This window comes from Cyanistes caeruleus, chromosome 13 (genome assembly GCF_971803275.1).
Source record: "Cyanistes caeruleus chromosome 13, bCyaCae1.hap1.1, whole genome shotgun sequence".
NCBI lineage: Eukaryota > Metazoa > Chordata > Aves > Passeriformes > Paridae > Cyanistes > Cyanistes caeruleus.
The window spans coordinates 16,058,963-16,084,615 of record NC_141713.1 but is presented as its reverse complement, the minus strand read 5'-3'; the positions used below and the strand labels follow the sequence as shown (position 1 = coordinate 16,084,615).

At 41.8% G+C, this 25,653-nt stretch overlaps 1 protein-coding gene and 2 long non-coding RNA genes across 12 annotated transcripts in view; 2 read left to right on the top strand and 1 right to left on the bottom strand.

The window, feature by feature from the left end:
- The window catches only part of RORA (RAR related orphan receptor A), a 396,157-nt gene that overhangs the window by 138,961 nt on the left and 231,543 nt on the right, over positions 1–25,653 (top strand). The window contains exons 1-4 of one of the 10 annotated variants that reach the window (XM_086849263.1): positions 17,014–17,096; positions 17,473–17,563; positions 17,648–17,758; positions 17,847–17,989. The exons of 7 other annotated variants lie outside the window; for them this stretch is intronic. In XM_086849263.1, the coding sequence (XP_086705389.1) occupies positions 17,974–17,989 (16 nt within the window). In that variant the 5' untranslated portion in view covers positions 17,014–17,096; positions 17,473–17,563; positions 17,648–17,758; positions 17,847–17,973. Of the gene's footprint in view, positions 1–16,967; positions 17,564–17,647; positions 17,759–17,846; positions 17,990–25,653 lie in introns of those variants that run through there. 2 more of the 10 variants (XM_023934162.2, XM_023934163.2) reach the window with 2 other exon arrangements.
- Positions 1,750–7,673, top strand: LOC147650730 (uncharacterized). The gene is made up of 2 exons (XR_015275773.1): positions 1,750–5,621; positions 5,685–7,673. It is a non-coding gene; the product is annotated as an uncharacterized LOC147650730 (long non-coding RNA).
- On the bottom strand, positions 16,531–16,917 carry LOC111934207 (uncharacterized). The gene is made up of 2 exons (XR_002867096.2): positions 16,830–16,917; positions 16,531–16,692 (listed from the first exon to the last, which is right to left on the bottom strand). It is a non-coding gene; the product is annotated as an uncharacterized LOC111934207 (long non-coding RNA).

Here is a 25,653-nt window from a genome sequence, read left to right as displayed (position 1 = left end):
TGAAATCAAGGTCAAGATACCACAATGTGTAGGAGGAAGCTGGGTGAGAATTAGCAACTTCATCTATGGCTTTGTATCTCAACTCGCTTCCAAGTTATCTTTCTTCCACTGTCTCTTAGTGACTGTCAGAGAGCCATGAGAAATTGTATCATATATCTAATATTCCCCATTATGTGAGATCTCAGGATCTTTTTGAAGATAAGTTCAAATAGATTCAAGCTGATTCACAAAAGAGGCCTTTAAGAATTCTTGAGTTTTTCAAGTGGTTCACTTCATTTCACATTGCTCTGGAAGGAGGTGAGAGATTTCCTCCTGGTCAAGGCTCCTCACAGGTTGTGTAAAACATTGGATTGTGAAGAAGTTCAGGCACAGCTGAGCTGGGATTTTTCTTTATGAAGAAGTTGTTATTAATTTGAAGTCAGTAGCAAGTTTCCCTTTCTTTACTCTGTTCTCCCCCTACTTTTCTGGCATGTTCTCTAATAGCCTTAGGTATCAAAATGCCATTAGTACATGTCAGACACAAGTGCTGCTCTCTCTGGGAGGCTGGGTTTGGATACTGGTGTGGAGGTAATTTGTGTGTTACATTCTTCTCTTGTTCTCTCTGAAGATGTCTCTGTTATCAAGCAATCTGTCCTGGCTCAAAAGTGAGAAATGTGGACTCTTGTTTTCTTGTGCAGGCCTCCACTGTTCAGAAAGTCAGTCTGTGACTCAAATCCAAGCAAAATTAGGGGCTGCCCTCAGGTTTGCTGTTTACCACTCTGCCATAAATTCCTTAGGGAATGTGTTGCTTCTCAGAGAGTGTATGGTTTAATAACCTTGCTACAATTTCAACTTTAGAAGCAGGGTGTCACATTTCTTTCTTTCCTGCTTGCCTGTACAGTCTCCTGTGGATATTCAGAGCTTCTTCTCAACCTGTTTTGGCCATGATTCCTTCCCTTCCCTTCCCTTCCCCTATAGCACATTTCCTTAAGTAAGGCACTTCACCTGTTAGCAGAAAGAGGTGCTGACTTCCCAGCCAGGTGCCATACCTGGAAAATTGAACCTCTTTCTGTGTCAAAGTACAGTTTTCTTCATGGCTTTATTGCTGAAAGGTGATGCAGGTGGCCTGAGATTGCTCTGCTGTAGCACTCAAGCAGAGCCAGGAGGACCAGCCCAGGGTCCCTCTGAGCTGACTGACCTGGTTTCTGCTGCAGGTGGAGCAGAAAAGCCTTATTCTAAAGCAAAGAACCAAAACCCAGCTCTAGCACCCAAAACATAATGGCTCATGAGCTGTGTAGTTCGATTCAACATCTCACATTTGGTATTTTCACTCTGAAGGAGAGCCCTAGGAATGAAGGTTATTTTTTTATCACTGGATGTGCTTTGATCCAGTAGTGCACCATTTTGATAACAACAACTTGAATTTCTCATGAGTTTGCTGGTCATGGCTCTCTGGGTCAGAGGCTTGGCATGGCTGGGTGTGCCAAAGGGGCCCCCTTAGCACAGGGGGAGCTGCAGGCCAGAAGCTGGGCTGGCATTTCTTGTTATGCCAGAGCACACCAGGGTCAGGACTGGATTTTACTAGGAGTACTTTTAAGAGGGACTTGACTCCAGCAAGCCCCCAGTCTCAACACCAGGAGAGCATTTAATGTATATACTTGGAAGAAAGGGCAAGAGTGGCCAGTGTCCATTAATGCAGTTGTTTGAGTTATTAGACAGGTGCTTACCTTTTCTGCAGCCCTTTGAAAGGCTGATATTCCGCTTTCCTTCTTTTTTTTTTTTTTTTTTTTTTGGTTTGTTTATTGCATAACTCCAATAGAAAGAAATTCCTAAGGCAAGAATGCTAAAGAGGAAAGAAAGAATAAGTGATGCCAGTTAAATTTTCATGTATTTATGCCTTATTATGGCCTGACAGTCAGAAATAATATTCTTTTCCTTTTATCCTGATCTTCTCTTTTGACTGTGTATTAAAAAACCACCAGCAGTAACAAAGTGTAAAAGATTGAATTAAATCCTAGTTAAAATGACTTCACCTTAAATAGTGGAATATCTCAGATCTCTTTCTCTTCCTTTTTTCTTTCTCTCTGTCTAGTCTACAGAGACTTGGCAGTCTCAGATACCCTTGGGTGTTCAAAGGTAGATCAGTCTGTGGCAGGGCTGCCTTTGATGTTTTCACCTACAAAAATGTCACATCACAACTTGCTCTGTTATTTCACATTGAATGTGAAAGATTCACTAAAAGGTTAATTTCAAGTCTTGTTGAATTTTATACCATTAAAGTCAATGCCTTTTCAAGGATGCACCCAGAATGGTTTCAGAAGGATGAGAAGGGGCTGGTTTAGAGCTCCTGCTGCAGCTACAAGCACTCGATAACCGTGTGCTTTGGGTGCTCGTGGGAGCACAACCCCTCCTGCAGGAAGGCTTTGCCCTCCACTCCCTGGGGAGAAAAGAGAACAAGGATTGCTATGGATACTTTAAATAGCACTACATCTACCAGCAATACCTTTACCTACTTGTGCATGAGACCCTAATTTGATTTGTGTTCAGTCTTGTGAAAGATGAATATGAAGGGAGACAAACACTTATATACAAATCTTTTGGAGATCTTGAATAATCCTGAACATCCGTTCTGATTTCTGGAATGAACTGTGGAGTAATGTTTTTGAAACAGTTTTACTGTTGGTTCTTCTCCTTCCCTTCAAGATCTGTGTCTTGAGGCATGCTGTACCTTTGTATGGGGACTTTAATATCTTTGTGGATGTAGTAAATGTGACTGGGGAAAGCTAAATGTAGTGGTTTTCAAACATTATCTTGAGTAAGAAATCTGTTTTTCTAAAAGGTTCTTCAGTTTGGAGAAAAATGCTTCTTTATCAATCATACCACAACTAGTGCATTTGAAAGACTTCTGAATGGACACATGCTGAAGGAATAAGAGATAGAAGTTATGTTTTAAATTGCTTGGGTTTTTTTTTTAAAAAACAATTTACAAGTAGGTATATCTTCTGTTTTCTCTTACTACAGTGAAACCTTTAGACTTAGTGAGGGCACTTAGAAAAGGAGGTGACCTTTCTCCACTTTTCCTTCTCTTTAGCAGAACTCAGATAAGTAATTTAATTGCTTGCTGAGCTCGATGCTCTCTGCCTCCTCTTCCCCCCCCAAATAATTCTTGCAAGTGAGCAGTGAGAAGTCAGGTAGCTCGCTCCAGTGTCCTCACATTTGTCGTGTAGGAGAGGCTGGGATTATGTGCTTTGTCAAAGTGTGCTCTTAAGGATCTGTCACGTTTCCTACCGTTTTAACACAGGAAATGTCTCTGTCACCAGGCAGCCCTGCTTTTCCGTGTGTCCCCTAATTGTGTGTGAACTGAAGGTGCAGCTGGAGAGCATTTTGTATCTAATTGGTGTGTGAAAGCTGAGGGCAGAAAAAACAATTAGGAAGTCATGGTCAACTTCGAGAAGGGCCATAATTGAGGCACAACTGAAATTAAAAATTGGATTGCTACTGAGCTGAAGTGGAAAGGATGTAAAGGAACAAAGCTGTAAACAGCAGAGCAGCTTAGGCTCCAAAGTTTCACTGCAGTTCTGCTGCAGTGGCTTCAGAGCCCCAAGTGCCTCAGGGATACCTGATGAGGAGCTTAGCTTCCCAAGCCCCTTGGCATTTCAGAGAAATGTCTGTGGGTTACTGTGGCTAAATTTAGTGTGTTACAGGATGTCTCTCTCTCCCCCCTTTTAATCAATTGCATTCTATTGATAGCCCTGGAATAAGGGCTAACTTCTATTCAGCTGCCTGGTTTTGTCTTCATTTAGCAGCAAATAAAGAGGTAGAGGTGCTAGGCATACACGCGAGTGCTATTTTAAATCCACCTAGTCGAGTTTGAAGTAATTCAACAAAGGAGTTCATTTTACTGTTCAGACTGTAACAGTTTCTGTGTACACTATGTGATAATGAGGCCATTTAAAAATCCTCTTCCCGTCACTTCTAATAACAGGATGTAGGTTTTGTAAGGGAGTATTAAAATGTGTATCACAACAGCTCGTTGCCATTTTACTGTTTGGCTGAAAGGTCGTAAACTCTGGCAGGTTCTAATGCTAAAAGGTTATGGTCCAGCCTGTCACTTTTATTGTAGCTTATGTACATGTAATGGCTGATTCTTATCAATGTCTTAACACTAATTGTTCCAACATAGAATGAGCTTATAGCTGTACAAACGGAAGGGTGGTATGTGCTCTGAGTCCCTGCCTCAGAACAGCCCTTACCTGAACCACAGCGACCTGCTGGGGCTGCAGGCAAGCACAGGAGGCGGACAGAGCACACCGAGAGCACTCCTGAGCATCTAGAAAGCAAGATGTGCCTGATGTGTACAGCGAGATTGTGTCCTTGCTTTGTTGGTTTTTCTTTTGCTGTTACCTTTGTGTCAGAGGAAGATGATTGTATCTGTCATTTTGCCAGATGTTTAAGGTGGTGTGTCAGTGTTTGCATAAGGGAACTCCTGTGCTGCTGGGAGAAGCTGGGAACTCATGATGTAAAGTTGTTATTCTGGAAGCAGATAGGCAGCCTGTGTGGACAATGGCCTAGCTACCAAGTGTGTGATACCACTGGAACACTTCAGTTTTGATTTAATTCGATTTTAAGTGATCAGTAGCTTAATTTCTTTGAATTCCTGTGACCTTAGTCTCTAGAAGCTTGCACCTCTTGCTTTAGCTAAGGAACAGCAAGGCTTGGGCAGTAGCTGGGTTTCTGTGGTGTTGGCATGGTCTGTCATGTGTTAAAGAGCTGCTGTGTTCTTACCAGAGCGGTTTGTAATTCAGATGAGCAGTTAGAGATTTTGTCAGATTTTGTGTGTTAATTCTTTCCATGTGCTTTTCTGATACAGTTATTGCTCTACATTAGTTGTAAGCTCATTTAGGATCTCTTTGGGCAAAAAACACTGCTGAACATGTTGGGTTTGATGGGCACCAGCCTGCAACTGGGAGGCTTTCATAATTCTTTTAATTTAAACAAAGTAATTACCTCTTGTGTAGAAGACAAACTCTTCAGTGTGTAAAGAGAAGAAAGCAAGCCCCAGGTAGCTGCTGGGATAATACCGGTGTTCTGAAGTCGCTGGTGATGCTGCCTCGGTCGCTCGCGGTTGCTGGAGGCTGTCCTGTGCATGTGCCGGGACACTGCCGCGGGCTGGGCAGCACAAGGGCTGTTTCTGTGGCTCAGGAGCCGGAGGAGAGGGGCTGCCGCCTGCTCCTTTTCCCGTTGTGCCGGTCCCAGAGTGCCCCGAGCGGCCGCGGGGCGAGCGAAGGGCGCTCGGAGCTGGAGCCGGGCCGAGCGTGGCTCGGTACAGTACATGCCAAACATCACTAGGTGGCACAGCCACCCTGGTGCACCGGGCAGGTGACAGCGCTCCGCCAGCTCCGAGCAGCCCTGTTATCCAGCCGTGCCCCGCATCCCTGTTATCCAGCCGTGCCCCGCATCCCTGTTATCCAGCCCTGCCCCGCATCCCTGTTATCCAGCCGTGCCCCGCATCCCTGTTATCCAGCCGTGCCCCGCATCCCTGTTATCCAGCCGTGCCCCGCATCCCTGTTATCCAGCCCTGCCCGCATCCCTGTTATCCAGCCGTGCCCCGCAGCCGTGCCCCGCATCCCTGTTATCCAGCCGTGCCCCACAGCCCTGTTATCCAGCCATGCCCCGCATCCCTGTTATCCAGCCCTGCCCCGCAGCCGTGCCCCGCAGCCCTGTTATCCAGCCGTGCCCTGCAGCCATCCATCCCCGCTGTCCATCCCCGCTGTCCATCCCCGCTGTCCATCCCCATTATCCATCCCCATTATCCATCCCCATTATCCATCCCCATTATCCATCCCCATTATCCATCCCCATTATCCATCCCCATTATCCATCCCCATTATCCATCCCCGCCGTGCCGGACTCGCCCTGCGCCTTCCCAAGCCCCCAGCACGGCTGGGGCAGTGGCCAAGGGCTGCGCTCTCTTCATGCCGCTCTGGGCTGCTCCTGCCAGCACAAACCTGAACCTTTTGCTTACTTGGGGGAAAAAACTAGAAATTATGTTTCCAAAGCTCCTTGAAATCTTGTTTTGCCAGGCACCTATCGTAATCTGCCTGTGGAGTTACCAAGCTCCTGTGAAAGTCGGTTTCGGCCTTTTGGAGTTTATGCTGGTATATAATCCAAGTTTAAATAAAGCACTTTATAGTAGGTGTTTATGCTTTAAGCACAAGTTTAAATGTTTTCAATAGTGAAATGAAGGATAGTGCTATAAAGTTTGTGTTTAAAATTCAGTACCAGTTAAGTGTATTGTTGAGCTGGGGCTTCTCTTGATTTTTACTTATGAAATTAATTGGGGAACTTTTAAAAGGTATGTGATGATTCCTGTATTTGTTTCTCCTTTGGTAGAAATTGAAGTGTAGGTTGGACTGTATGAGAGAGGTAGATCTCAGTTAAGTTTACTCTGAGGTGCTTTTTTTTTGTTTGTTGGGTTTTTTAATTTATTTTATTTTTTTTTTAAATTAGAATGCCTTTAGTCTGGAAGACTTAAAATCCTCAGCAACTGACGAGTGTCTGTTTTTAAAGTAAACTCATTGCACTGTGATATGATGTCAATTCACTTCTCTAAACCGACATGAGTGTACAGACACATTGATTTCTCAGCACTGATTTCAAGTGGAGTGGTAGGGATGTTTCTAAGAATAAAATGTGGGTTTCAGTTTACAAGAAGGAGTTATGATTTAGAAGGTAAGCAGGCAATAGTTTTCTTTTAAATCATAGGTATGAGTTATATCATTGTGTATGGGTTATATTCATACTTAACTGCCTCAATTAGGTGTTTTCAAGTGTAATGACAGTTATATAAAAAAAATTCTGCTGTTTAAAAAGAAAGCATGGCTTCAACTTCATTCGTAAGGGAAGATGCCGTGAGACATTGTGGTGGCATTATTGTTACTGCTGTTAATGTAGCTTGAAACCCATTCTGGCCACCTAGCAAAAGCAAAATAAAAGTCTCTTCAAGGATGTCTCATCAAAATACTTCTAGAAAATGAGAGTATTCTGGGTAAAATACATGTCAGGGCTGTGAATTAAATACATAGAGGTCTGGAGAGAACTTGCCTACAATGAGAAATGAAGATTTTTTTTTGAGGGCCCCCATTGTCAGAGTATCGCAGAAATGCCACATTTATTCTCAGTGTGAAGATAAGATTTCCTTATTATAGCAGAACCATTTCTATTGAGACAGTGGACAACAGTGGTGATCCTAGGACAGGTTGGGGGGTGTGGGGAGCTTGATGTATACATCCCCTTTGAACGTACCGTTCCCCATGTGGAGATCACGTGCATGTATTTGAGATGGACACACATGTACTTCCTCTGGGTTCAGCCCTATCCCTGCCTCTGATAAATATTGCCAGAAAGCACCAGGGTAATCTTGGGTCCTTGCTTAAAATAATGCTGTAGGCTTCCCACACAGGAGAGTGTTGGTTGTTGAAGGGGGTTTTTATGGCTCACACTGGGACTGACGTCAGACTCGCCCACAGCCTGGGACTAGAGAAATTCTGAAGCTGTGCAGATGAGCAGTTCCTTCCTCTTGAGCAGAATAACCACAAGCAGGTTTGGCTCCCTGGATTTGATGCACTGGAGATTTTTGCAGGAAGAAAAGTAGCCCTTGTGTGAAAATAAAAGCATTTCTAGTAGAAAACAGCCCTTTCCTGTCCATGTCCTTTGTCCATGTTGGTCTGTTTGGGTTTTTTTTATTATTTAATGATATTTTTTGGTTGTTGTTGTTTTGGTTTTTTTTAACATGTCTTGAAAGTGTGATCTGTCCATTTTCCTCTTCCTTATTGCTTCTGGCCTGATGATACTCCCAAATATGTATTTCTGTGTGTGCTGGTAAATATGTGCCCCAAACTGGTGATCTGTATTGCTTTATGCCTTACACATCTTTGCTTTGTTTCCCCTTTTGCTTTGATACACAAAGCAACATGGCCAAAAAAATGCCACAGGTCAGTGGGAAAACACAGATGACATCTCCAGGTCATTTTTTATTTCTATGCCTGTTAAAAAATTGAAGGAGTTCCATCCCCTGACACTTGCTCCAAAGTGTTCTTGAAATGAGAAGAAACAGACTTAGAAATGGGGAAGTTAAAAATGGAGGATATATTTTCTGGATCTTACTAGACAGCCTAAAGCCAAACCCTCTTAGCATTAGTCCTGCTGGAAAGAGAAGTGTTTGCTGTAGAAGTGCTGGTTTTGTCTTGACAGTGAATGTGATGTAAAGACGACAGGCAGCACCAAGCCCAGCCAGACATCCTCTCCTTCTCTGGAACAGCATGGAGGAGGTGAGGACAACACTCAGGGCAAGCTTACTTCTTTTCCTTCCTGCAGTGGAGAGGTCAGGTTTAGGTACACCATCTGCTCCTGCTTTTTGCATTAAAAATTTCTGTGTAGCACATAGCAAAAACTATCTATGAGGAGTTCTTGGAGTGAAACATTTGCATGGGTGGTGCCAGGAATTGTTCTCACTTGGGATGCGGAGTTGCTCACACAAGCAGCTTAATAAATTCAGCGTTGATACCTGTGTGGAATTCGGCTGTACTCGCTTTGTTCTTGCTGAGGTTCAAGTTCATCTAAATCAGATTCAGATGGGAAGGACACCAACTAACTGTCATAGCAATCACCTCTCCACATACACTTCCAGATTCTACTTTTGTCAAAAGTTTTCAATGGCTGAGTGGCCAGGGACTTCTCAAGTCTTATAGCTCAGAGCTGTAAAGGAGGTTTTAGATTTTACCTTTACTTTTTTGTTTGCTTTTCTGTGGATAGCACTGCAGTCTCTTACATTCTGCCAGAATCTCTCAATGGTGTTGTGCAGTCCCTATAAAAATAAATATTTAGCAAAACCAGTACAATTTAAACCTGTTAGAGTTTCATCAGGAGATACTACAGGTTAACATCATGGCATATGACAAATAGAATCTGAAGCTAAACTATTCTAAACTAACTCTGTGAAAGCACATGTGAGGTAAACACTCTACACATTGCCTCTTTTACTTAAGGAAAGTACCTTGAATGTCCCCTAATTTTGTCCCTCTCTTCCCAGGCACATTTAGTGTCATAGATAATAAAGCTGACCCATAGTGGAGGTGGAAATGTCAACATAAATGCGGACAGACTTCCTTAATGCTGGTGCTTCCAAAGCTACTCAGGTGAATGTGGGGGCATCTGTGCAGTCTGCAGAGTAAAGGGGGTTTTTTTGTAGGGTTCCTTTAAAACCATTCCATCAAAATCCCCTTTAATAGGAAACAAGTTATAGGGCACTGAAAAGAGAAGCTTTTTCAGGAAAAAATTTCTAAGTTGGCCATAGAAGAATAATGTGCTTCAGCACATTCATGGGAAGAAAAGCTGCAGCAAGAGTTGTATTATGTGTTTCTAGCATTCTTTACAGAGCTATCTTGATGCCTTCCCAGCCCCCAAGATATCCAAATAATTTCCTATGGCTGACCAAGTCTGTGCACTCTTCTGTCACAAAAACAAGTATGGGGAAATGGATGCTTTGAAACTGTTTCCAACACAATTTTTTTCCCTTTTACAAATGAAAACTTTGAAAATTCTGTTGTCCATAGCATGATTCATTTTTATTAGAAACAATCTGAAAATGGTCAGCTCTACCTAGATGCCTGAAAATAAAGGAACAGTCAGAAACACAGGTTTTGTTATACTGCAGTTTGGTGTCATACTGTAAAGTTAGTTCAAAATGCCAGGAGTGCTCTTGACGGCAGTGTCACAGTGTAAAAGTTTCATCATGATTTTACAACCTGTTTGCTGTATTCAACATGAAAAAACATTTATTTACTAGTATATGGACAGTAAGTCAGTAGGGTTTTTTGCATGCAAGTCATTAATCAGTTAGAAATCAGGGAATTCAGGGATGACTGTTAGTCAGCTGCTGGTTTTGCTCCATCTTGTGTGATGGTTTTAAATCTGTGTTAGAGTTTTATTGCTTTTAGCATGAAGGTAATAACACCCATCACTCTAATGTGCTGAAAGATGAAAGAGTGCACTCTGAAAAAGTGCACTCATAAATAACTCACTTTTAAAAAAAACCAACCTAATAAACAAAAATCCTGAATATGAGTGAAATGAGAAAAATGAAAGTGAAATTTGAGATGAAACCTAGAGTGTCAGATATTCAAGGAGATATATTTTTAAGATAGTACAAGGGAACAGTTACCTGAGGAAAAAATGGAAATTACTTGTGAGATGCCCCAGTATTGAAGTCAGTTTGCTGAAAAGCCACTGGGCAATCCTTCCTCTTTTTTGCCTCTCTCACTGTTATTACTGGTATTTAATTTGGGAGGAAGACCACTGTGGCTGAAGGCCACCAGGAAGAGTATGTAACCACAATCATGAAAGCAATTATGGAGGAAGCAAAAATCAGAAGCTTCTTTCTAGGAAGGTGAGATTGTCTATCCTGGATGAGACAGGCTGTCCCACTGGTCAAAGTGCTAGAGAAGATGTAGGAGAAAAAATTGAATTTGTGGCCTCTTGACAAAATGTGGATTTGATGTGGCTGAAATTTCACCTACAAGGTGCTATGGTTAGAGGGCCTCCTCAATGCTCACTAGCTTAATTGCATTTTTAAGAATTTCTTTAGCCCTACTTGTTTTAAATTTTGTAGCTTTATCCTCTTCCTAACTCTGAGCATGTTCTGTACACCTGCAGGCAGCTGAGCTGCCAAGCTCTGCTTTCTGACTTGTGAAGAACCCCTTGTTCACTATTAAGAGACAGCTTCTTGATGAAGCCATAAGTCAATACTCACAGGATTTGGACCCAGGCCCTTATTCTAAACCCAGGGTAAGTGAAATAAGATGTTGTGTTACCACTGGCAGTGTGATTTATGAGCCTGGTGTTCGTCTGTAGTGAACCATGTAAGAGGCAATGGAACAGCTTGGAAAGGGAGATCGTGAGAGATGAATTTGTGGCAATGCAGCCATAAGCAGAGAGAGTAGGATGGATGGATATGGTGTTAAGAAATTGGTAGAGCTGGTGGCTAAATATATGTTGTGAATGAAATGAGCAGTGCTGTGTAAGCCCATGGAAAGATAGGAGATTTCCAAGAGAATGCAAATGAGATGCATGAGTAAAAACCAAACCTGGAAGCTGAAGGATGTTATTGAAAGATAAGTAGCACAGTTGGCTACACTGAAGATGACTGACAGGTTGAGGAGAGGAACTGCAAAGTATTGATTCTGAATTGTGAATCAGAGTCTGCACTGATTCCAGGCTTGGTCCGTGTGACAGGGAATTCATTTTGCAGTTCCTGTAGAGCACGAGTGCAAGAGTCCTTGGCAGTAAAAATCTGTGAGCATCAAGGTGATAATAGTAAGTTAAGTCAGTATTTCTAATATGGAAAAGATTAAGGTTTGGCTTGGATCAGAGTCAAAAGAGATGACAAAGGAATAGAGGAGACACGAAGGGAAGATAGTGGGCACCAGAAAGATAAAGTGATCAAGTATTGCCATGGGGAGAACAGATGATTGGAGGAAGAAAAAAAGTTGAATGTGTCCTTTATCTTTGATAGAAAAAGAGGGTGACGTTAAGCATGTGTCAAATTGAAAGGACGGGAAAGATTGTTACGCTTGCATCTGTTCTTTGAAGAAATCATTAAAATCCTGGGCAGAAAAACAGTGGAGATGGACAGATAAGAGACAAACGCAGTTACAAGACAGGCATGATGGTGATGCAAGATTCAGTGAAATTAGAGAAAAAATTGTTTTGCAGGGAAGCTGGCCAAGCAGAAGGAGTGTTTATACTGGAAGAGATCAGCCTCTTTTTTTTTTTAATTGTTCAGTTTGTGTTATGGTAGCAGAAGGGCACGGTGTGAAAGAGAGCACGAGCCAGATCTGAGACTGAATCATCTCTGACTTTTCTGGTCTTGCATTGCAGTGACTCAGTCGTACCAGCAAAAGTTAAGGAAGGAAAGGAAAGGGAGCTAAACTACTTCATCTACTCCTATCATCATCATACATTTGACCTGTCACCACGACAAAGGTATCATTGAATAAAAGAGGAAGGTGCAAACCAACCTGAAGAATGTCTGTCGTTTCTTTAAAAACAGCCTCTCCCTAAGCAAGAAAAACCAACCCAACAGCAAAACACCCCAGCCTATAAGCTGAAATTCCAGGCTCCCTGTGGTTGAGAGGCTGCCATAGCTGTGCTGGACACAAAGGAAGGGGGAATTGAGGGTTGGAGCCTTTCCAGCTGCTCCAGCAGTCCTGGCTCCCACAGACTGTCTGAATACAAAAACCATTTCTGAAGTTTTAAGGTTCTAGTAGTTAGTCAGAAGACTATGTTTTCTGAATTCCAGTATCTCAGAGCCTGGCATAGCACACACTTGGTGTAGAAATTGTTTATAAATATTAAAACAGTCTCTGACTGTTTCACCAAGATGTGATTGAAGTGTGGAAGGAACCAGTGACCAACTGGCTTGCCATGTGTGATGGCAGGAATTGAGAGGATCATTTTTGTCCTCACTCAAGCCCTTGCACCAGACACTTTCTGGAACCATAGAAAGTTGTGGCTACCAGCTGTGATGGTCAGCACGTGTTTCCCAGGTTGCTGTTGAGGTAACACCAACCATCCAATGGGAAAAATACAGGAATTATTTTCTATGGTAATTTTTTTTTGCTTTCCATGGGTAGGTGAGTTTGGGCAAGCTTGGCTCTTTTAGTTAAAAGCTCTCTTGTAATGAAGATGGAAAGGTGTAAAAGAAGTGCAAAAGAAAATTGTGTGTATTCTTGTATATATTCTTGGCTGGCTGTGAAGTGTTCAGAGCAAAAGTTTTTTCATGTATGTCTAAAATAGCTGTCAGTTGATTCAGAAAATGTGGGTAGTACCAAACTAAGCCATCTCCTTACAGTAAATAATTCTTTCCCTGCCAGAAGTTGAGTAGAAGGATTTGCAAGCTGAACAGAGGTGGTTCTGAAATTCTGTGAGGAAAAGGCCTCTCTACTTTTGATTCCCCAGATGAGCTCTTTGAACTGAAAGTAAAAGCAAGTTCCTAGCTTAACGAATTTCCTTGTGTGTTTGGCTCCTTAATGGGGTGTTTCTTACAGAGGCCACTAGGTCACCTTGTCCCAAGAGGATTATTTTCCCTGACAGCATAGCAAGTGGCCTGTCAGAGGCAACAGCACAGAGGAGTATCCTTATTTGCCATTTGGGATGTTTAACTTTTTGACTGCCTTGCAGCTGGCCTGAACTCAGAGCTCAGAAGAACTAGGCTGGGGAGGGACATGTGAGAGTAAAGCAGCCCTTGAAAAGCTGAACAACATGTAAGATTTGTGAGACACCAATTCCTCGTAAAACTTGTGGCCCTGGTTTTCATCCCTCTTCAGAGCATTCACTTTGCTGCTTCTCCATGAGTGTGTTAAGTGAGCTCTCCTTTACTGCCAAGCAACTGCTACTGCTGGCTTCTCAATATACTTCCTAGAGTCCAGATCCTGTAGTAATATATATAAATTGTAACTCTGCTTGATCCAGGCTTGATCTACAGTCTGTAATGATTTGAGTTGGGGCTGGTTGTATTTGCCTTTAGAATATATTCAAGGTCCTACTTGCAATGTTAGTGTTGACATAAGACTTGAGGTCTAACATCTGCATGTAAATTTACATTTTATAAATATTTGCTATTGCAGTGAGTCAAACAAAAATCTCAACAGAGAGAACAACCAACACTCCCAGGATAAAAACCTAGGATTGGTACCAGCATTTCTTTCTTTCTTCCCTTTTTTTTAAAATTTTTTTCCTTCCCCCCCAGAGCCTCCTGATAGCCCACATTACCATTTAGTTGTCATTTGTTGCTCCCTGGCTCTGTTGGTTTCTCAGCTTAGAAACAGCTGCCATGTGATGTGAATGATATTTTAAAGTCCTGTGTTTGAGTTCTTGTGATAGCAATGTGCAGGGAATTGGCAAGCTCTCGGAAACAAAATGGCATGCTTTATTTTGTCACTAGAAGTATGTTCAATCTGCTATTTGATTCTCTGTAGCATTTTGATTAAGAGCTCCAGTGAAGTTATGTGAAAAGTGAAAATCCTCTTTATTCTTTCTCTCCAAGAAAATGAGATGCACAGCATTGTCAAAATATTTGCCTTATCTTGCAGATTTGGATACTTGTTGTAGTTCTTCTGACAGACCAAAACAATGGTCATTAAATGAGGAGCAGATGCAATAAGTATGCAAGCAAGCTTAAGGGGAGAGACTGAGGAGAAGCTGCCAACAGAACTAACTAAGCACTGGAGAATAAAGAAAAACAAAACCTTTTCTTGCTATTGTACCCCATAAATAATCATTTTCCTCTAGTAATCTAGGCATTGTACTTTTCTGCATTGGTGTTTTCATATGTTCTGGTGTAATATTGACTTCAAATCCAGATGCTCCTTTTGGCTTACTTGAATATCTTTCTTGCCAGGAAGCAAAAATGCCAAAGAAATGCTTTAGCTTGTTTTTTTGTGCATTTTTGTTTGTTTGTTTATTTGTTTGTGTTGAGGTTTCTTCATTGGGTTTTTTTTGGGTATGTTAATTTTTGTTGGTTGGTAGTTGTTGGGGTTTTTTATAGGTTTTGTTACTTCCCTTTTCTGTTTTTTTCCTTTTCACTGCAGCACTGTTATTTTAGGACTAAAGGACATTGTTGAGGAAGAGCGAGGTTATGTTATTTTCACAGTTTTGTGTGACTGGGGAGAGAGAAACTCCCTGTATGGTTGGGAAGACAGAAAATAGTGATAAATTCTCTATCAAGATGTAGAGCATGTTTCCTGAGCAGGTAGTTTTTAAGGTCTGCTTTGTGGTTGCAGAGCTGTGATGTAGACTCAGGACATTGGTCCAAAATCTGCCTTAAATTATAGACAGAATGAAAGCTTTTCAGCTTTACTATTGCTCCAGCTATTTTTTTCAAACCACAAGAATTAAAGATTTGCCTTTAAGAAAAGGAACTGAATTATTATCCAGGATCTCAGTTTCATGATCTGTGTCTAGTCAAGTGATTGCTGTTATTGTTCGTGTATTCTAGTATGTCCTTAAAGCTATCCATAACTTACAGGTTTTAACTGGCATGTGATAGTTCTTCATCCTTGAGTTGAAAATAAAACTGAAAGTTGGCAATATGGTCGTGTAACACTATGCAATTGAAACTCTCCCTGCTGCCCCATCCTCCAAATCCTCGTGTCTTCTCTGGGATTGTGCATAAACACAAGCATGCACACACATGTACATGTGTTCATGGACAAGTCCCTTTCAGTGAGAACATAAAGAAAATGCTGGGGTTTGTGCAGATGGTGCACAATGAGGATAGGGATAATGTTTAAACAGTGTATTGCTGATAAATGTTTGCAGTGGGCTGCCTCTGAGCCAGGCCTAGAGTGGTGCAGTATGTTCTGCTACACCGGTTCCTTGTGTTCAGAGAAAGGACTGGGGTGTGCTGCCCTCACAGCAGCTCAGGTTGACTTGGTTTGCATGAACCTGTCTTGTATCATGTCCCTTTCTACTCCGGTCCATCAGTGGGCACTAACTCAGATCAGGTGGCTACAAGGTCTGTCTGCAAACACTGAGCATCTTTTGCAGCAGGGTTTTAGAATTTTTTCTAAAGCACATAAGAAGTGTGCTCAGGGCTTTGATCTAAAAGGACTAAATCAAGACTTTGCTTGGAGGCTCATATCACATTGACTATGGCTTAGATTTATTTGTGTACAAAAGCTGCTCACTAGAAGTCACCTGTAAGGCTTTGGAAATATCCTTCCATGTGACTTGTGTATTCTGCTACATCTTTGTATTGTCCCAGAGTTAATTACAACTACTGGTAGAAAAGCTATCATGTTAGGCAACACCAGGCACTCCTGGCACTGCGTTTTCCCAGACTTTGAGGGCACCGCATGGCTGCTCCTCCTTTGCAGATAGTGCCATAGGAGGCAGTGATTTTTCCTTGCTATCAAGAGCATTGAGCTCTGTGAGAGAACAGGAGCTTGTCAGTCCGAGGTTTATGAGATGCAGAGTGTTTTACATGCTTCTGGTGCCTATTCACAGATTCAGTGTTGCCATGCTCTAGATAAAGAGTAGCTAAAACTGTCTGCTGTAGTGTTTGCTTTAGATTCTTCTTAGTTTCTTATTTTTGCTAGTTTATAAAGAGGTATGCATGATTTTTGAGATAGGAAGCATTGTAGATATCATAGTGTGAATTCCAGATTTTGAGGTATATATTTCCCTAGTCACTTCGTTAATTAATGTTTTTTCTTGGGTATGAGATATTTGGAGATATCTGAGAACCTGTGAGATACCTGAAACAGTGTATTTTACCTGTTTTTCTGGGGGGGGAGAAAAAAAACTGATAAAAGGGAAAATTTGGAAGCAGCTAGTCAGGTAATAATTCTCTTCCTGTAGTTGTGTGTCACTGCAGAAGTGGTTCTTCTGGCCAAGGCTTAAAACCAGTCAAATCAACCCAATGCCCAGGTTTAAACATCTGGAAAAAATATTATCATTCTTGAGAGAGAGACAAAAATGCTGGTCATTAACTCTGGTTAGAAACACTTTACTCACACATGTACAGGTCCAATGTGCATAGATGATACTTCAGTGGATACAGATGAGCATAAATTTTGGATCTCTGTTAGGAGTTTGCATCTTTGGGTCTGTTCCTGCTGATTAGCTGGGTGTCTTGATTTGAAAGATAGGTGTCTGCCAAGGAAGGCAGGAACCTTCCTTGGAATGGGAAAATGTGACCCCGTTCCCCCCAAGTTATTATAACTTTGAAATTATGGGGTGTTCAGGCAAAGATAAGGGGAAAGGAACAGTAGTTCTTCACTAGTATTTACCTGTGTGACAAGACAAACCACCAACCCTGGCAGTAACACTGAACAGAACCAGAAGCAGTCCCGGTGCTCCCGGCAGCTGGTGCTCCCCCTTGGTGCAGTTCCGGGCGCGGCCACCAGGGGCGCCGCTGGCTCCCGGCCGGGCAGGGCGGGTGCGCTGGTCCCCCGGGCCGCCAGGGGGCGCTGTGCCACAGCGCCGCTCCCTCACACGGCAATGGCGGGAGGGATGGTGAAAACGGGATGCAGCAGGAACCTCGGAGCCGTGCAGGGGTGAGCAGACCCCGGAGAAGCAAATGATGCATATCAGAAACTGCAGCTGTAGCAGTGTGTCGCAGCAGGCAGGCAATTCAGGGGTTATGGTGTGGTAAATAACCCAGAGCAGTGGCAGGGCTGGGCAGCGGCAGCCCGGCTCCTAAACATGGCTGCAAGAGGCTCCCTTGGAGGGGCTCAGGGTCCCAGATTTTCCTCTGAGGCACACAAGGGGATGGTGAAGGTTCTTTCTAGTGAGGTAGGGTGTTAATAAGGTCCCAATGCAACAGCTGATAGCACAAGCAGAGCTTCACTCACAGTAGAAGGCAGCAGAAAACAGAACCTCACAATGGTGGCAAGTTCTCCCCACAGCAACTGTAGCCTGTCTGCCCTCCAGTGTCAAGAACCAGAGCAGGAGAGGACCTGAGCCCAGCCCCTCACCCCTGCCCTGGCCGAAATCTGACATATCCAAGGAGAAAAGCCCCCAGGTAAGAGAGTAGCCAGCTGCACCCTTCCCTCACCCTGACCATTTCCTCTGTCTCTCCTAAGTATTGGGTGTTATTGTTTCCTAGCAACAGATGGGACAAAATTCCATGAGAGAAGCAAGAGGAAAAATTCCAGCCCCCAACACTGGGGCTGGAAGTACATTCAGAAACCAGTTTCTGCCCAGATCTCTCTTGTAGGTTAGTTTTTTTCCTCCCCCCAGCATACTTTAATATAATGTGTCTCATCATTCTCCTGCCTGAACTACATAACTTGGGTTTATTTTAGGCTGCACACCTGAAGTCCCTGGCACAGGTAGCTCTGAGTCTCAAGGGAAACGGACACGGTTGAAAGAGCTGAGGCCCAGAGCAGGGCACTCCTCGTGAAGCCCTTCAAACACAGGTTGGATGAAACAATGACCTTTGGAAAAGGTTGGGTACATTTGATGGAATGGAGTTACACCATTTCTCATCTATTTATATTACAATTTTGCATTTATTTCTTTTACTTTATGATTGTTATTTATCTTAGCATAAGAATGCTTCTCGTAGTGCGATGCATTTTGATACCTTTAGAATGTAGGGAGGAGCAGCTGCAACACCAAAAGTGATCTGAATTTTCCATTTTCTGAGGATTTGGTTGTGTAGCCCAAGTTGACTGATGCTTCTGGAAATTAGATGACTGGTGTAAGTGGCTAAGCTTGAATTCCTGACTAACTCTTGCTGAAGGCGTTGTCTAGTGAGAGTTTCTCTTGTCACAGCTGGGAGGAGAAGCCTCAACTCTTCCAGTGTGCTCTTCAACCACTAAGAGCTTTCCATTCCCATTGATTAGTTCCAAACTTGAGTTCAAATCTAGTCATAAGTTAATATAAGAGATAACAGAAATAAGTACTTCTCAGATGTTCAAAATGTTGGGGTTTTTTTTCAGGTTGTGGTTTCTTTGTACCAGCTTCAGCTGGCTTGTAAGGGGACTGTAGTAAAATAAACTGACTTGAATTAATATTTTTTAATCACTGAAATTAAGCTGAGGGCCAGCTGGAAGACTTCAGTTCTACTGGAATAACATCTCTGATTAGCTTGGGGCTAAATTACTAATTCCAGTGAGGGATTTTTAAGTTTTCATTGGGCTTAATGTGCAAACCTCTTAAATATTCTGTCATATTTAGTAATCTGAAATACCAGGACCCTCTGAATCTGTGTCTGAAAGGGTAAACCCCACAAAAATATTGCTTAAGTTTTTTCCTTAATATTCTAAACTGAACAGATGCTGCCTTTAGTGAAATTTTCAAAATCTTTAAGAGAAATAATATATTATTTGAATATTTTTAATAGGTTAAGATTTCAATGCAATTCAGCATACACAAACTTAGAGCACTGACACCAATTTACTCTTAAACAAAAGCATTAGAGTATTGTACTCTAATGATGGCAGCTTGGTGAGATGCTGTTCCATGTTTGCTGTTTAGATATGTATCTACTGAAATGAATATAAATTGAGTTCTAGCTGTTGATTAGTACTCTATACAGCTGTTAGCTTGAACTCTAAGATCTGGGGCTTTACAATTCAGGAGGGGGAAAAATGGACAATTTCAGCAACGAGAAGAGGTGTCGGTGAGCTAAATTAAATGGCTGATAATTGTGATAGCTTGCAAAGAATGATGCTATGTTATTTACAAAAGCTCCTTTTTGCATGGAATCTGATGTCTTCTCCCATGAGCTTGCTTATAATTCATATTCCACTTTAATATGCCTGCAAAATGTGCTTTCTTTCTGTATACGTATTATTTTTAGGATGTTATGTTTCCTTGGTGCATACACAATGAGTCTGAAATCCTGTAGGAATGTGTTTAATTTGAAAGTTTTATCCTCTGGGCCTGGTTAATTCAAATAGGAGGCTCAGAACAGTGCTGCAGTGCCGGCAAGAATGCGGGAATAGCAAATCATCTGCACAAAGGCAGCAGAGAGCCCAGGTGGCTGTGGTGCCTGCGCTGGAAGGTGCCACTGTCCTCAAGATCTGCTCTCTGAAGCTGCAATGCTTGCTCCTTTCCTCTGTCAGTGCTGGGAAATGAGGGTTTGGCCAGCTTTCCTTTCCTTTATAACCCTTAGTGTTGTTCCTCGGCATTTCATAATTGCAGCCTCCCCAGATCCACTCTCATCCCGTGGCATGGTGCGTAGCAGGGAGCTGCCTGCCTCCTTTGCTGCTGAAGCAATGCCTAGACAGGATTTGGAGAGGGATTGCTAGTATCTTTTAAAGCTGGAAAAAAATGGAACTGTGGCCAGTTCAGGCCTCCACCCTGTATTTTTTTGGTAGGTGGAAGGAATACACTTGCTGAGTCCGTCCTCCTCCGAGATCAGTAAGCTGTGTTTGTTGTGTAGGAATGTGAGAGCCCAGGAATTCCAGTGTGCAGCCTGCTGGAAAGCGCTGCTGGCTCATGGGCAGCAGAGGGGAACGGGCCTTGCAACGATGGCTGGGGATAGAAATGAAAGGCATTTTTTATAATACCCTGGGCAGCATACGCAGGATGTTATGTCTGGCTTGGACTGGGCTGACGTGGTGCATTGGATTTTTGTCTTATAATGCTGGAAACATAGCTATAAAGGAAATACAGAGATAGAAATGGAACAAAATTAAAATGAAAAGCAAGCTTTCTATTTCACAGTGAATAATTTTTAGCATCTTTCCTCAAAGAAATTGGGCTGCCACTAGAGATACGAAGCAAGCAGAATAAAATTTTTTGCAGATTTTTAATCCACTTGAATATCCAAATTATGGCAGCCCCATTCTGTGACTTGTGAAAAGGCACAGTTGTGGGCAGCTGTGGGGTGGAGTTAGGAGATGCCTCCAAGCAGCTCAGCTAAAGGAGGATTCCAACTGTACATTAGAAAAGAGGAGACAGTAGAGTGGAGAAAATGGATGAGAATTTCTGGCTTGTAGTTGGCCAAGGTTTGTACATGCTGATACAAGAAGAGAAGGTATTAGCTCCTTCCTTAAAAGGGGATATGCATTTACTGAAATCATATGTCCTTTTCTCCAAGTACCTGTGGAGGGTGGAGTGGGTATTATGACTTTTCCATTGCTGCTCATGAGCAACTGAAGTTGAAACTTGTTTCCTTTCAGCAAAGGGGTTGCAATCAGATTTTTCTGTGGTTTCTGATGGTAGACTTGTCTTCAATTTGAGACATCACTCACCTGAACGTTTCTTGAAATATGTCTGTCTTCACTGGCTTTCATTCTGATGTGATGCAGGATGGGTTTCCTTTCTGTTGGAAATCCACAGGCTCTGTGCTGTCCTTGCCCTCTGTGGAATTCACCAGTCACAACCCAAAAAGTGCCCTCTGTTTTTGGGAACAGAAGTGTTGGAAAGCCAAGAAGTGTGCAGATGTGGGGGAAATCCCAATCAATGCTATACACCTGATCAGTGGCTGTCAATTGCTTCATTTATTTCAGTATATTAATAATCTAAGTCCCTGAGGTTGATTATTGTCTCTGGAGTTTGCTGTGGGCAAATGCTTTTCTATTCTGAAGAATTCAGTAATGAAAGCCCCACTGTCAGGGCCAGTGCTGAGCAGCCCCTGGATTAGAAAAAATAAGCTGTGGTTTTCTGTTTATTTTTTTCCTTTTTTAGGCTGAGACTCACATTGCCCGGGAATTTTTGTGTCCCTACTGCTGATTTTCATATGCAGTCTTGATAAGAAGTGAAGGCTTTCTTTAATCATTTAAATACTAGGAGATAGAAGAAAATGAAAAAGCCATGCCATTATACCTGCATCTTGCTTGAAAAGAAAATGTTTTGTCTGAAGGAAAAACAGACAAATTGTTTACTGGAGTTCATTGCCTTCTTCAGCTTTCAGAAGTTGCAGGGAAAGAGTTACTCCCCTTGCCTCCCTGGGAGTGTACACTGGGATTACTAGCTCACATTTATTTTGCTGAGAATTTGGAGCCAAGTTTTTATATGTAGTTTTTGATGTAGGACCTAATTAGGCCCTACACATCTTAATACTTTTTGCTACATCTGCATTAAAGATGGCATTGCATATATTTGCATACAATTTACATTTAAAAGTTGGCCATGCTGTGTGCAATAATAATTTTAACAAAGTACCACTGACAGTCAATATACATATCCATGCAAAATATGTGGGGGTTATGGGAATAAGCATACAAAAACACATGGGTGCACACTGCTGTCAGTGTCAAGCAGTTTGGAGAAATCAGGGCTTCTTTTTTAACATCATAATTTTGTTGGAGTGCTTCCCACAAGAAACCAAAAGGAGCTTAAAGATTAGGGCTCCTGCTTTAACTACAAGCAATGTGTGCAAGACTGTGAAACTGCTCTGGTACTCCAAAACCTACCCCAAATCTGAGCCCATAAAATGTGGTATGAGTGCCATTGCCAGTCAGGATGCCCAGATGTGACGTTTTTCTGGTGCTTCAGCTGTGCCTGAATTCAGTCTGCAATTCAGTCTGTGCCTTAAATTCAGTCTTTTTGACTGGAGCTTAAATGGTGGTTAAAAATTAGATGCCTGGGAAGGTTTGAGGTTACTGTATTTTCATTCTGGTATGTAAAATATAGTTTGTTTACTAATTTGTTTTCAGAAATACTGCCAATGGTCAATTGTGGAAAATCCTGAGGGCTTTTGGTGTTTTCCTGTGGAAGCACACTGGCTTGTTAAATTTTTTACTTATCTCAAATCAGAAAAGGAATCTACTAGAGGCAGGAAGTCAGCCAAAAAAAATATTGAGTTACCTTGTAGGGCATAGAATCTGTGTGTATTGACACTTAGGCCAAACATTTAGTTCATGAGATTCAGATTGACATCTTGAGTTATCAGTTGTTAAAAACATGCCAACAGAAGTGTCTCTGTTTTACCTGGCAAAACTTAGCTTGTTTTTCTGTTTGGGGGGATCAACATTTCTCATTTCATGATTGTGATGATGTCAAAACCTTTTCAGAGTTTTTTTTAAAAAGCATGAAAAGAGCTTGAAGTCAGCTGGTGCTTAGGCAAGTAAAGATCAGACAGAGGCATGTTCTTTTCAGACAGACTTCAGAGCTGATCTCTGGGGTGGCAACTGGGAGTTGGGCTTTCGTACTACGGATGAGTTGCACGAAACAGCAGAGTCAAATGTTAATTTATGTCTTGATGGTTAAGTAATAGAAAAAATCAAGAAGGATTTATAAAATCTTCTCATCTACAGGCAAATAGTTTCACTTTGCATTTACTTATCTGTCTGCTTTCATCTGTGTAGACATCACAGGCAGCTGAGGCTTGGTAAATTGGCAAGTTGATGAATTAAGGATTTGATTTTGCAATATTGAAGTTAACTGGCCTTTATCCATTGTCAGGATCAGGTGCTGTATAAACCTGTGTTCCTCTGTGTTAGGTGGGGAACCGAATGAATCCTCACTTTTACAGTATTCCCAGATAAATGGAAAGGATTTCTAAATAGTGCACTCTCTTAAACTTGGCGTCATGAGTTTCTCCAGTCTGTTTCCTCTGCAAATTGAGCACAATTGAACTCCTCTGAAGCTCTGAGCTGGCCTGCTGTTCATACAGAGTGTGAAATTGGCTGAGCCAGTTCAGTGCCGTATCTGCCCTTACCAAGCTGGGTTGTTAACACTGGGTTAACCACTGGGATACTGGTGTAACTAACTGGGGATGACAATTGCCATGTGCAGTTTAATCAACTGTGCTTCTGTCTATACAGTGCATTTATAAAATCCAATAACATTTCATGTTAATAGTCATCGTAATGCTGACAATTAGGACTTTGGATCATCAGTGAGTGAATGTTTACATTTTAAAAGTATGTGAGAGAGAAGATTTGCAGCAAGGTAAATACTTCAGAAATACTGAAATTAAGTCAAGGATTTTGGCCTTTTTAGACCTTAGTGATTTCCTACTCCCTTCTCTGTGCTGGGCTTCAGTTTCCCTGCAGAATGATACAGCACCTGCGTGTGGTGTGTGATACCTGCTTTGCCTTTGCAAGTTTAGGACAGCACCAAATTGTGAGTCTTGATTCAGCTCCGGGATCTCTAAAGGCTCTAATCTCTTGTGGCTGTGGGAAAACTTGCTTGAAAACAGCTTGGTTTACTCCCCCAAAAAATCCTACATTGTGTTCAAGGAATTTAATTATGTATTAACTTTGTGATTCCTGATATTCCCATTTCCTTTTTTTTTTTAAAAAAAAAAAACATCCCCTCATCCAAAGGAATCAAAGAGCTTTTTCTGAAGGGACCCTTCTCAGACAAAAGGCCTTCAGAGCAGCTTTTCTGTAAATGCATTCTACACCATACTAATTCTATAAAAATAAATTCTGAAAATTATTTTTATATCTGCTTAGTAAAATATGAGTGTGGTTTCAAATCCCATGAACTCTGAAGTTTCCCCTCCTTAAAGAGTGCCCTTCTGATGTAACATTTCTGCTTTTATATTTACAGACAGACATTCTAATTATCTGGATGATGATAATGAATGTGTTGTTTATAACCTATTCTGTGAGGTTTGAAAAAGCTGGAGGGTGATTGTAGACATTGCTCTTGTCTTAAATGATGAGAAACTAAAACATGAGAGAAGAATGCAGAAAATGGAATATAAAAAATTCATGTTTTACTAATGAAAATCTTCCAGATTAAGGACAAAAAGGAGAGGGAAAAGGAAAAGAAACTCCCACAGTAAATAAGCGAGAGGTTTGAATCCAATGCAGAATGCTCTATGTATAATTGATGATTAGAATTTATTTTGATTGTGTTGCTCTTCTTACTTTGTAGTACTAAAGCTTAAGTTCACTATAAATGGAAATGAGTGGCTTTTAGGTTTCTATTTTTCAGTACATATAAATACCAAATCTTTGTTGTTTTGTCACCTGGAGAGTTTTTTTTTTTTTTGAGGATTAGTTAGCATGAGTTTGCTGTTGATACCAGCTATAAATAATTAGTTACATTGGTATTTAAAATGCCATCCTTACAGATCAATTTTATCAACCCCCTGGAATCAGTTAGAGCCTTCATGGTATGCAAATACTATTTCAGCCTGTCAGCAGACTTAGGCAGGTATGTATGTGTTGATACCTCATGCACATTTTTCTGTGCTGCACATTTCTTAGTGCTGTCATGTGCCTGGGAGGATTGGAAGCATAAATCCATACTTCAGGGTAAGATTTGGGAACTAATAGTGAATTCCCCCAAAGATGGGAAGGGGGGATTCCCAGATATTGCCTCAAGACTTCAACATTTTCGCCACTGTACAATGGTCAAAATTAAGATGTTTGAAAGTCTTTCTGTGGAAAGAATATATGACAGAGAAGGAGAGATCTCTTCCAAACCCCAATTACAAAGGGATTCTGTGGCCATTAAGGTGGTTTGGGGCTGCAGCACTGGTGCATGAGAAGAGGCCCAGTGAGCTGGGTATGCTCAGTGGCTCAGGGAAGAGGGGGACCATGGTACTGGGTGGGACCTCAGTGCATTCTTCTACTTTCTTACGGAGAGCTGTAGAGGAAGGAGGAGACCTTTCCCAGGTACGTGCACAGCAAGGGGGTGAGAGGTAGCAGGTGCACACCTGCACCAAGAGTGATCCCTGCTTGGGATGGGAGTGCTCAGGGACCTCAGTGGGTTTGCCAGGGAGGCTGTTGTGTCTCCAACCCTAAAGACTTTCAAATCCAACTGGCTGTGGCCCTGAGCAAGCTGAGCTAGCATTGAATTTAGCCCAGTCATTACTGGCCTATAATGTAATAAAATTTTGTTCTTACAGTGTTTATAAATGACATGTAATGGTTTTCAATGTCATGTGGCTCTTTCTGAATGAAAAACACTTTGAATTACTGTGTTTTATTTGAATTTATCACTAAACAGCCTTTGGCATTTAATAGCAAAGGAATGTTGTTGTTGTAGCACATGCGCTCCCAAATGTTGGAAATATGGTGGCATATGTTCTTTTAGTGCATGTTTTAAGAATTGCTATTAACTTTTAAAAGGCAATATTTTGAAATTGTGAGAAATTAAGCACAAAATCTCATGAATCTTTTGAACTAGTTTCACGTATTGTATAGAGATCCTCTGGGAATGCTGCCACCATTTCATAATAGCATTGTTTGGCTG